Genomic DNA, 13,594 nt, shown 5'->3' on the forward strand with positions numbered 1-13,594 from the left:
CACACACACACACACACACACACACACACACACACACACACACACACACACACACACACATAACACAACTCATCTCTAAAACAAGACAGGTCTGAAGGTTCTTAAGCGGGCAAATAATTCCATGCAATCATAGATAGGTTTAGCTCATGTATTTTTTAACACAGCTCATACTCTCAGAACAACCTATTTAGAATAAATTACGGAAGAACATTTTTCCAAAAGGGCTTGTGACTACCACATTAAAAATGCCAGCGCTTGAATTCTCCGAAATTGACTCTGAAATTGATGTTGGCAATTTTTCTCACATCAATTTCACACTGTTCATCCAAACCGCTCTCCAAAACACATCCTAAAGACATGTAAGCAGACTGAATAGTTTGATGCTGTGCCATCATGATCCATAAAGTGCTGGTCTGATTGAAGTTTTTGTTCCATGCAAGCAGTATTTTAAATGTGAATAGCTTTAGATGCAGTTGTTACCATGTTCACAGGCCTTCCATGGAATTGTGATACTGTGATACAGATGCAGCTATAGCAGTGAAGCTATCTAAAAGTTGTCTGAACAACAAATAGCAAACACATATATATTCCCTCCATCAGTATATTTGATGATGATTTCAGGCTCACTTAAAGTGAATTTTCAAAAAAAGTTATTAATCAAGTAATTCAAAAACTATTGTGTACATATTCAAGCCTTCTAGCAATTTCCAGCAAATAGGAAAGATATTGACCTATTTAGGACCCATTTGATTTAGAAATGGTGTTTACCTGCCTAATATTAAAACAGATCCTATTTTCTAAGAAAAACCTATTTGAACTGCCATTTAAGAGAATGTCAATCTGAAGCAAATAAAGAAAAACGCTAAGAGCTGATCAAAATAGGATATACAATTTGATCAAAGCACTTGGCCACCCCAGTATGCACTGTATCAGAGGTAAGGAAGTGGATGTTGTCCTACAATAACAAAATGGAGACTAAAAGAAGTTGTAGTGATGGCAACAGTCACTCTGAAAGATGTATAGAGGATAACGGTTGAGAGTGGAATGAAGCTGTGATGTGTATGAACTGTATTTATCATTATGTCTTAGTTAATTTTGTGTTATCTAGTGTAAATGTATTTTCTCTTATGTTGTTTTATGTTGTTCTATTTAGTATATTGGTCGTGAAGTTTGTTTTACTGTGTGCTGTACCAAACTATACAGATGTGGCCGTCAACAAACTACATCCAACTCGAACATCCTTGAGCAAATATACAATAATTTGTATCCAATTTTTATCCATTGTAAAAAATACAATGGATAAAAATGTTTTTACATTACTGCAGTAATTATCTTATGTCTTATGTGACACTTTTTGTCAAGTTTTTTTCATGGCGTTAGACTGTAAAGAGCATTTTATATGCTGATTTTGTGGGGAAAAAGCTGCCTTGGAATTGACATGCCTCAGCCTTAGCAGAATGTTTGTACTGTAAATTTATTGTATCAGAGCTGAAAAAATTGTTGAGTCGACACATCTGTGAAACTTGTTTGGTAACATGTTATACGATTGCGGTATTTAACCTAAAAAGAAGAAGAAGAGGAAGCACGATTTAAATGATTGTTCTTGGCAAAAAAAAAAGACATTTGCAGGGAATGGTCTACATAGTGTGTCCCTCCCCTTCGTGTCATTTCGCGGGGTCGTGGTGAGCAGCTGTGTGTAAGCTGAAGCTCTGCACACATGCACTCGCTATTCGGAACTTTGGCACAAGGCTGGCGGCGCGCGAGCTCCCTCTCCACACACACTTCACTAGGTAGGTGAAAACTTGTGTCTGATTGTCTGCTTTAAGAACACAAATGGATAAAGGAGAAATGATCGTATCATTGTTAGACACTTGGTGCGTCTTACTTTTGTTGCTGAACGTTATAAATGACTGTGAATATTTCATTGTCTTAAAATCACAGTGCTGCTCAAAACAATACTATTGTTAAATATGTAAGAAAAAACCAACTCTATAGAATTTGTATTAACACCCCCCCCCAAAAAAAAAATAAAAATAAATAAATAAAATAAAAATACTACAACCATGCAGTCAATATGCGAGACAAGTTCCACACATTTCAACCGTATTGCAGCATAGAAATGGTTACAAAGTGCAAGCTGAGCAATAGTCATTCTTATAAGGAAAAATAAATCAGTCGGTGTAAACTGTGCAATTTGATAATTTTAGTAGTGAGCATATTTTCTAACTACCATTCATGCTGCCGTGCATCAGGCTGTAGCAAAAATAAAAATACATAAAAAATAATGCATCTTTGTCCTGCATTTATGAATAATTAATACTTAACATAACTCACCTAGATGGGCACAAGTTAGTATATGTAAACATGCATCATTCTGCAGCATTCGGAACTACTCTTAGTTCCGTTAGGATTGCTTAAAGAAGTTTTTTTTCATTCTGGGCAGAAATCTGAAAGATCCTTGGGGCTTGAAAAGTCTCCAGAGAAAATAGAATCTGTTCCCCAGATGAGTATTAAGGCAAAGCTGCTCAATACATAAGCAACTTAACCAAACACTTACAAAAGTTTTTTTTCTTTTTCTTTTTTCAATTTCCACTGGTGGTTAAAATCAAGTTGCCATTCCAGACACGATTCCAATTGGTAAAACTGGCACTTTTGAATAAGTTTGTTAAATAGTTTTTTTGTTAAACCTATATAACACCTGATCAGTACATTTTAATTGACCCCGATATTGTCAAGGTAGGAAAAACAGAGTTTTCTTAAATATTCAAAAATGTTTACGTTGTACCTTTTTTGAGAAGAGGATTCTGCACAGAACCTTTCTTGTGCGATTTTACATAGAAACTTTTAGCATTTCTACAAATATCCTTGTAAAGTATCTATAGGTGAAAGGGTGTGTTTGAAATATTTATATTAATGATACATTTAAATATTAGTTTGTTTAGAATTTAATGAATGATTCTGCTGTTGTTAAAGTATATGGCTCAAATGTTCTTTCATACAATGACAGAACTGCTAATCTGACCACAAAAATTAAACTATATTAATAATGTTACAAAACCTTTTTTTTTTCCCTAGGATTTGCTTAGTATTGAATAGCCTTGAACTCAATCTTATGCATAAAGCTTATAGAATATGGGACAGTTTGTTTCAACAACTTATTTCAACTAATGCAGATTTGAACTGACGAGGCTGAGACTGATTATGGAGCCAGTGACTTCATGAAAATTGAAAGAGGTCCAACGGAAATCTGTAGCACACTCCCTTACATGTATTTTCTTTCTCACCCTACATCTCTGACACTTTCTTTTAGGTTTTACTGACTGCTGATTGTTTATGAGACAAGTGACAAGCTTGTTTCATATTGTGGAGATTTGGAGAAACCACTATCCAGCTTTGTCTTCTGTACTGAAACTAATATAAATTCATATCTGAACTGGCAGCCCCACTTGACCATAATGAAGCTGCTGTTGTTGCTGCTTTTGCTTTGTACACATGAAAGTCTCTGCCAGAAAGACTGTACTGGAGTGGAGTGCCCACTTCTTGACAACTGCATTGAAGAAGTTTTGGAAAACGGTGCCTGTTGTGCCACTTGTCTACAAACTGGCTGTAAATGTGAGGGCTACCAGTTCTATGACTGTATTAATGCTGGCTTCAGATCTGGCAGAGTGCCCGAGGGAAAATCTTACTTTGTGGATTTTGGAAGTACAGAGTGCTCTTGCCCACAGGGCGGCGGGCGGATTAGTTGCCATTTCATTCCATGTCCTGAGGTCCCTGCTAACTGTATTGAAATCTTGCAGCCAGCGGATGGGTGTGTTCAGTGTGAGCGGATAGGCTGTTTGTATGAGGAGCAGAAGTATGAGGCTGGCCATTCATTTCAAATGAACCAAGACTGCCAAGTCTGCCACTGCCCCAATAATGGCGGGAACTTAATGTGTTCCCCGATCCCAGACTGTGATCTGAGGCCAGTAAATAAACCCCTGCTTGCAAATACCACAGAGAAAAACACACCATGGAGACATCAAAATAATGTCCAAAATCTTTTCAATCATCAAGGCTCAAAGAGTCCCTTCCCCAAACCTTTTCCACAGTCAGACCATGACAGTCTGCCTCCGTTCAAACAATTCCCAAGTGATGTGGAGGAGGAGGAGGAGAAGGTGGAGGAAGAGGAGGCCTATGACTACCCTATTACAGATTCTTCAAAAGAAATTAGGCATGACCTAGCCTCTCCAGTGGAATCCTATATTACCTCAGTTTCTGATATGGAAAACATTCCCTCCCACCAAGCCAGGGGAACTAAGCAGGAGCTTAAAGAGAGATTTGGTGTTCATGAATCAACAACAGAAAGACCATGGTTTCCCTTCTATGAAGAGAAGAGAAGAGGGACAAAAAATTATCAGCGTAAAGTGAACTCTATGAAAGACGCTTTAGAAGTTCCTGAAGACAGTATAACAGGAGCACAAATTAACATTCCTAAATTTGGTGGGTCCAAAGAGAAAATCCCCATCTATACAGATACCACAAATGAAGAACAAATCTCTATTTACAGAGACTTCACTGTAAATAAAAGTTCTAGCCCCCACAAAGACATAAGCAACACAGAAGTTCTTGAAGAAAGTGAAAGAGACAGGCTGAGGAAGGCATCAGACAAGATCATCAAAGACACCGCTGACAGTAATACGTTTGATTCATATGAAGATACCACATACAGTGAAATAGTCACTGAATCTCCAGTTACTGTAGTTCCAACAATGCCTCAAAATACAGAGGGGACACAGATGACAACAACATGGCAGACTACTGGAAGCAGTTTTTCACCAGATCAAGTTTATTATAGCACACAAGGAACTCAAGAATCTTACAGCACACAAAAGATAAAGGTGAAAGAGCAAAATGTCTCATTATCTAATGTCACTGAGAGTGATAACAATCATAATAAGGATAAAATAGTTGACACACAGGAAAAATATACTCTTAGAAGATCACAGTCTATAATGGTAAACATCTCAACCAGTGAAAACGCAACTTCAGCTACACCTGATGGACTTGATGAAGCTAAATTATACATAAATCCAGAGGTGTATACGCATCCTCCGGTGATATTCAGCCAAACCAGCCAGTCAGTTGTCAGAGTGAAGGAAGAGGATGAGCAGCTTTTAACTAAACATTTGCAGAGTGTGCTTGAAGTTGCAGAGAAAGAGGAAAGGGAAGAAAAATACAGCACACTCAGTTCCATTACAAACTCCAGTGAGGGTGAGTATGAACATATGTGCCTACAGATTACAATAACTTGGACTTTTTTTTATCCTGACTACAATAGCATTTTAAAACACCAAAAACACTTTTCTACAATGTGGGCAAATAAGGAAAGATTGTCATGATACATCTGCAATTCTGCTTTATATAGAGCACAGATTATGCTGGAAAGAAGAAGAAAGTATGTTTTATTTATATTTTGTCAAACCAAATTACAACGATGTAAAGGTCATGGGTTAGACACCCAGTGCACATGCCCATCATGGCATTTTTTTATCATTTTGACATTTTACTGCAAGTTGGAAACATTTGGAAAACTGACTAAAAATAACACAAAAAACATTGAAATTGCTTCTCATAACTACCTCTGTTATTATGGATTAGCACTTGAGCTTATTTAATCACTGTTTATAATAAACAAGTGTCTACAACATCAAGAGGTTAATTAATCCATTCTGATTACTGATTGGCATTGACTAGGCAGTTACTCATCACATCTGCCAGCCTAAACACCTGTGATTGCACCTGTGTATAAATAAAGGCAACTCATAATTACAACTTTTCTGTTTACCCCTACAGAAATCTGATATATGGCAATATATGCAAAGCACATGCTGTATTTTGCATACATGTTCATGATTGGATTTCACAGATATAGAAATATATGTCAGAATTTCTTTTCCTAAGGAAACATGGCAGGAACCCATTATGATCTTGAAACTATTGAGTATAAAGATGCTTACCTGCCTTTATGTGTGTCTAATAGTTAGCTTTAAAAGAGTTAGTCTAATGTTTCAATCAATCTGCTGGTTTAGATTTTTATTTTGCCACTTTACTCACTAATACAATAATTTCATTATTTAAGCATTTAAGCTGTGCAGCCATTCATCTTTTTGGGATGAAAAGGTCAGCTTATTGTGTCAAGACCTTTTAAAACAATGAGACAAACATTATTTATTTCTCTTTGCATGTGAAACTCCCCATACACACTAATTGAAGATCATCATTTTATATATTTTCCATAAAAAATTATTAATGTTATAATTTTCTTGTTTTAGAGAAGATGACCCAGGGTCTATGTTGAGTGCTGTCTTCCTGGGGCTGGTTGCTCATGTCCAGCTAGATAAGCAGAGGAATTAGTTATCTTGTTAAATGCCAATTGGACACTGCTCAGAATAGAACCACTTGGGGCTTTTAACAAGTTTTTACTTGTAAGTCAAAAGGCATGGAGAAGGGAGAGCTTTTTTGTATGCTGCTAATGTTGTAACCATGGTACCTGAATGCACTGATAGGAAACAAGTCTTGAATTTAAAGGTTATACTAAGACTCTTTATTTTCTTTTACAAACCCGATTCCAAAAAAGTTGGGACACTGTACAAATTTTGAATAAAAACAGATTGTAATGATGTGGAAGTTTCAAATTTAAATATTTTATTCAGAATACATAGATTACACATCAAATGTTTAAACTGAGAAAATTTATAATTTTAAGGGAAAAATAAGTTGATTTTAAATTTCATGGCATCAACACATCTCAAAAAAATTGGGACAAGGCCATGTTTACCAGTGTGTGGCATCCCCTCTTCTTTTTATAACAGTCTGCAAATGTCTGGGGACTGAGGAGACAAGTTGCTTAAGTTTAGAAATAGGAATGTTGTCCCATTCTTGTCTAATACAGGCTTCTAGTTGCTCAACTGTTCTTTGTCGCATCTTCCTCTTTATGATGCGCCAAATTTTTCTGTGGGTGAAAGATCTGGACTGCAGGCTGGCCATTTCAGTACCCGGATCCTTCTTCTACTCAGAAGAAGTAAATTTGTAATTTATGCAGTATGTGGTCCGGCATTGTCATGTTGGAAAATGACGATGTTTTCTGGAGGTATTCCTGAGCCCATGTTGTGGTTTCCAGTGTTGTGGGATGCAGTGCCGTCTAAGGGTCCGAAGATCACGGGCATCCAGTATGGTTTTCCGGGCCTTGACCCTTACGCACAGAGATTGTTTCAGATTCTCTAAACCTTTGGATGATATTATGCACTGTAGATGATGATAACTTCAAACTATTTGCAATTTTTCTTAGAGAAACTCCTTTCTGATATTGCTCCACTATTTTTTGCCGCAGCATTGGGGGAATTAGTGATCCTCTGCCCATCTTGACTTCTGAGAGTCACTGCCATTCTGAGAGGCTCTTTTTATACCCAATCATGTTGCCAATTGACCTAATAGGTTGCAAATTGGTCCTCCAGTTGTTATTATGCTTATGTGTACATTAACTTTTCCGGCCTCTTATTGCTACCTGTCCCCACTTTTTTGGAATGTGTAGCTCTCATGAAATCCAAAATGAGCCAATATTTTTGGCATGACATTTCAAAATGTCTAACTTTCAACATTTGATATGTTATCTATATTCTATTGTGAATAAAATTTACATTTATCAGATTTGTAAATTATTGCATTCCTTTTTTAGTCACAATTTGTACAGTGTCCCAACTTTTTTGGAATCAGGTTTGCAAAACCTGTGCTTTTTTAGCTTTTATGAACTGCCAGGCTAAAGACTGAGAGGCTTATCATCTAGAACAAAAAACTTTGTAGATGTCTGGGTTTGAGTATGGTGAAAAAGAAAAAGGCTGCCAGTTTGCCCTAAAATCTCAAAGCTTTGGCAACTAAGTGTGTCAGGTTTCATAAAGTTGCTAGATTGATATATGATAGAGAACTAAGATAAGCGTTATTAGTAAAGTGAAGCCTTGCAATCTGATATAAGCTATCAAAAGGTCTGACACTGCTGCACAGTCCGAATTAAATGTTTAATGTTGGTTGCAAAGGGGAGTGTATATATATATGTATATGGCACGCAACAGCACTGTCCCTCAGAACAAAAAAAAGAACAAAAAAAACACACACTATGAGAAACATATGCAGTTAACTCAATACATATAAGTCACTGTGTCTGTGTGTATTGGCTTCTTTCTTCTGATAAATAATGCAGTTATGTTTCAGTTTAACCTGGTCATGCCTTGTTGTTTGGCCTCATTGAGTTCAAGGCACGATTAGTGTTTTAGTGTTGGATTTCTGCCATTAATTGTTGATACTGGACTAACTCTTCCACTCTATTGGAAAGGGTGGGAAGAGCAGTTCAGCCAAGGCTGGAATATCTCCTGTGATACAGTCTTGGTTCTGTACTACATTACATTATGACATAATAAAAACCACATTGTAATGTTTTCATTTTAATTTTATTTGCATAGTGCTTGTAACAATAGACATGTCACAAGGCAGCTTTACAGAAATCAAGATTTAGGTTTAGATCCATAATGAGCAAGCCAGTGACAGTGAAAAGAAAAACTCCCTGTGACAACATCAGGAAAAAATCTTCTGAGGAACCAGACTCAAAAACAAACCCATCCTCTTCTGGTTGTTACCAGATACAAAAATTTAGAATCAAGTACATTGACTCAACATAAGGAGTTGAGTTTTCCATAGAGATTTATTTATTTAAAATCAAAAACAAGAAAACAGGTCCAGACATACATTCCAGATTTACTTTCTTAACTATGTTTCTTATGACTTACAATATACTTTATTACATTTTATATTTATAACATTTTAAAAACGTCTAATTAACTTTCATATTCCATTCATCAATTTGTAATATAAAAATTCTCCCACAGGTGTTTTATATAAGTTTTATATGAGGTGCTTTGACTGATTTCCTGCCAGAACAAAACAGAACAGGATAGTGGATTTTCTTTAGAATTTTCAATCAGTCTTTAAATAAATGTATAACAAATATACCATTTAACAATTGACTGGATAGGATTTTTTCCTCCCTGAACTGGGATGCCCACCTGAGTTACAGCAATTCTTATTTACCCACTAGGCCCATGAAAACCTGGATATGAAAATCTATCCTTACTGTGAACAGCATTAAAAAAACAGTCCAGTGACAGTTTAGCAGACAGTTTACCAGTTTGATTAAAGATGTCAATGGATAATGGTCAGACTGTTTTGATCTGACAAAAAGGCCACCAAAAATCAAATAAGCACTCAGAATATAAACAGATACAAGAGCAGAAGACTACGTTAGGTTGCACTTCTCACAGCCAAGAACAGAAAGCTGAGGCTGCATTGGGTATAGACTCACCACATCTGTATAACTAAATATTAAAATGAATGAATGTTAAAATCGTATTTTCTTTTGAGGCACACAGATGGTGGGGTCATAATTAAGTCCTATGGACCCAATATGCCTTGTATCAACAGTCCAGGATGGTGGAAGTGATGTAATGGGGTTTTCTTAACATATATGTTAAAAGTCTGTACTCCTATGAAACAAAGCTTCATCATGCTTGACCATACATGACTAACTAGTCTGTTAAACAGTTAAATTATTGATCAGGTAATATTGTTCAAATTTTTCTCAGGTTTTGTGAAATAACAAAAATTTTAAAATCCATTAGTTTTATATGATTTGGAACATCTGCCATAGCCTATGTTAATTAATTGTTATATATACATTTTAGGTATTAGAATGAGTGCATTTATATAAACCTGTCTAACTAAAATTTAAGAATTCAGCAGCATTGTGTAAGTCTTGACTATCAAGCTCAATATCAGTGTCAATGATTAGAGTTTTCTAATGCTGCTGAGCTAATTGGAGTCACTCAGCTTATCTGTATGCCCAGCTGGCGAAATAAGAAACTTTTGTTTAATTTCAATTAAAAACTATGGTATGTTCACAGTCTCCCTTGCTTTAAACAGCAAGCCCAAACTGCTTTTACAGTGGAACTAGGAAATCAGGTCAACTCTGATAACTATAACTGTCTGAAGCTCCTGTTTTACTGAAGGAGGAGCCTGGTCTAGAAAAGTATAATTGGAAGTCATTCATCATGAACTGTAACTGCCAATAGAACTTTTCCTCTTCGGGCAGGTGATTGCAGACACCACATTGCTATTTTTTAAGACTAATTAAGATAAAGATCTATGACAAACATGCAAAACAATGGCAATGAACATATGTCTACTGCATTCCACCAAGGAACAGAAAAAGACAGGAATAAAGAGTAAAGCTGAGCAAGAAAAAGACTTTCAGTTGATATACAGTATGTTAAGTATGAAAATATTTCTTCAAGTAGAATAGCCTTAATTTAGTGAGATGCATGTACACTAGAACCTCTTGATTTATTGTAACTCAGGCTAGACATACAGTTGTTGAGTTGAAGAATCCCAGTCAGCTAATTTACAGTGCATGTTTTTACATCAACCGCAACTTGACATGAAGCACTGGTCTGGATTGAAGCTTGTGGTTCAGTTTTTTTATTTGCCTTAATCTTTTCAGTGCTTTTTGTCTGCTTTGTAGCTTAGCCCAAATGATTTGTCTTGGTGAGCTTCCAAAGGTCTCAGCTGAAGAGTATGAAGTATTAATATTTGAATGATATTTAAAACAGTCGTCGTTCCTATAATGAAAAAAGAAATGATGGATTAAACATTTGAGGTAATTCATCAAGAAGTATATGGTGTCAGTATGGTTGAATATGAGGATACAGTGGAAAGTATATATTTCTGAAATTGGACATTTTTCTATTAGTTTTTTTATTATTTTTAATTATTTTTGATTACTATTTATTTTTTTTTATTTAAAAAAATATATATATTTTATCTACACTCACTTTATAGAATACCTGAATTCATAAAAATGTTAATGTTAATTCATATCAGTATGCAGTAGTATATTAAATTAAAATAATAATGAAGATAAGGATAATGAAAACGAAACTGAAATAACACTTTAACAGCAAAATTTCTTCTTTAGAAATTTCCACTTTGCTCTTCTGTTTAGGTTTAGTAAAACTTAGGTAAGTAATACCTAGTGTTCATTGTAATACCTAGTGCACAATCAGAATAATTCTGAAGAAATGCTTGTAAGAAGATACAGCATAAAGCACATATTTAAATGTATATTATTTTACAATTTTTGGTGTAAATTAACTGTAAATAGTAAGAGTAGGTTTGTATAGTGGGTAAGTACTATTCAGTTATTTTTAATAGCAGAGCTACACAATATTGGCAAAGGTTTGCAGACACCTGTTCATAAGAATTGTATGTGCTTTTTGAGCATTGCATTCTACTTTTGGTCCCAATTTGCTCTTATATTTCCCTCCACTCTTCTGGGAACATGTTTCACTGGATTTGGAGTGTGCTTGTGGAGATTTGTGCTCATTCAGATAAAAGAGTATTAGTAAATTCAGGCACTGATTTAGGTAAGGTGAGTAGGCCTGGGGTGCAGTCAGTATTCCAATACATCCCAAAGATGTTCAATAGGGTTGAGATCAGTGCTCTATAGCAGGAGATCTTCCACTCAAACCCATGCAAAGCATATCTTCATGGAGTTTGCTTTGTGAACAGTGGCATTGTCATTTCGAACAGGTTTGGGTCCTCTTGTTTAAGTCAATGGAAAATTTCATGCTACTGCATTTAAAGACACCCTATAATTGTGTGCCTTCAGCATTGCATAAAGAACCACATATGGCTGGGAAAGTAAGGTGTACCAGTACTTTTGTCAATATAGTGTATAATCCATGTAGTCCAAGGCAGGACATTGATTTTCTCAGTCTTGCTGTTTGATTAGCCTTTACTCAGGGGCTGTGACATGTTTCACTCGGTGATAGAATAGCACACACTACTGGCTTGACAGTAGTGTGGGTCAATATGAGAGATGAATCTTGCTAACAAAGAAACTTAAAGCTGTGTTAAAAAAAAACAAAGCTAGAGAGCTGTCTGGGGAACAGTAAACTAATTTGGTCTGAATTAGCACTAAGGCATTTTTGATCAGTTTTAATTAAGACTGTTGGGAGTTCATTGCTAGCCTAGACACTCTTGAAGGTTTTCATTCAGATGTGAAATTGAAAAGCATAGTATCATGAATATAGATTTGAATACAACAAGCCACTTATTTGGTTCTTTGCTTTCCACTTTTCATAGTTATAGTAAAAAGCCATCAGTGATAAGAAAAAATATAAAAATTGGATGAAGTGGTATGAGTGACAGCTCATTTCATGGGGTGTGGGTTAAAGCCAACAAAAATAATCAAGTACTGGATAGCATCACAAGAGACCTGACTTGTGTATGAGAAACACATGTATTCTATTGTGCTTTCTACACTTCTGTATAGAGCTTTATCATTCTCTGAAGCACAAGTTAATCCCTTATCTTTGTTATTATGCTATGCATTTACTTCAAATATTTTCTAGCTTGGCTGAGGAGTTTGGACCATTTATTTGAAAACGGAAAAGCTTTGGGCTTTGTGTATTTTTTTTTAGTGAATGGCTCAACTATGTGGCCCATAGATGTATGTTAAATATACTGCTAAACTGAACATGGGAATAAAAGATGCTGTGTGTTTAAGTCAGAGTGAAGTCTTCAGAACGTTTGTTTGCTGTAATTGACCATCATAGCACTTGTCCATTTATCACTATTATATTTGAGTCTGGGGTGCTGTCATCTCTGTTGACCAGATCCTCAGCAGAATCTCCTGAAGAGACATTTGCCATCAGCATCAGAGCACAGATTGTTCATCATTATGGAAAGCTTTTCTGTTGTTACAGTGGTCTAATGCTTTAAAACCTTTATATGTTCTTTAATCACATCACGCAGGAAAGAAACATCAAGTTTGAATTTACAACACAACTTCTAAAAGAAAAAGGGGATGCTGTGTAAAAAGTAAATGAAAACAAAATGCAAAACACATTATTTTATTATTTCCCATATTTTATTCACAATAGAACATAGGAAATACAAGAAAATTAACCTTTTTCAAGGAAAAAATTATGTAATTTTAAATGTGATAGTGGCAACACAACTCATGGGGCGGACCATGTTTACCACTGTGTTGCATTTTCTATACTGTACTTGTATGCAATTCAGCATTGTCTTGGTGAAATATGCAAGAACTTGAAAAAACATCTATGGCCTGGAAACATATTTTGCTCAAAAACCTGTATATATCTTACAACATTGATGGTGCCTTTCCAGATGTGCAGGCTGCACATTCCATAGGCCCAATGCCCCCTATACTGCTTATTCCATAGGCACAACTGCCCTCATGAGATCTAAACTGCTTTTGTGGATGACACATTAAACTACAGCTGTCCACAAGTTCTTAATTTTTTGGTCTTTTTTTTAACAAACCATACTGTCAGTTCACTAACTAGATAAACCCTATGAAAGTATTTTCTGTAATTAGCTGCCTTTAGCCAAATAATTGACATAAATGCCACAACACAAAATCAGTTATGGTAGCTGCAATGGCTAATTGTTTAAAAATATTAGTTACTGAACTATGGATAGTTTT

At 35.6% G+C, this 13,594-nt stretch overlaps 1 protein-coding gene across 1 annotated transcript in view; it reads left to right on the top strand.

Annotated features, from left to right (window-relative positions):
- Positions 1-1,652: 1,652 nt before the first annotated feature.
- The window catches only part of fbln2 (fibulin 2), a 71,451-nt gene continuing 59,509 nt past the window's right edge, over positions 1,653-13,594 (top strand). The window contains exons 1-2 of the mRNA XM_083534332.1: positions 1,653-1,790; positions 3,311-5,250. Of these exons, the coding sequence (XP_083390458.1) occupies positions 3,456-5,250 (1,795 nt within the window). The 5' untranslated portion in view covers positions 1,653-1,790; positions 3,311-3,455. The remainder of the gene's footprint in view (positions 1,791-3,310; positions 5,251-13,594) is intronic.

Source organism: Silurus aristotelis (genome assembly GCF_946808225.1).
Source record: "Silurus aristotelis genome assembly, chromosome: 28".
NCBI lineage: Eukaryota > Metazoa > Chordata > Actinopteri > Siluriformes > Siluridae > Silurus > Silurus aristotelis.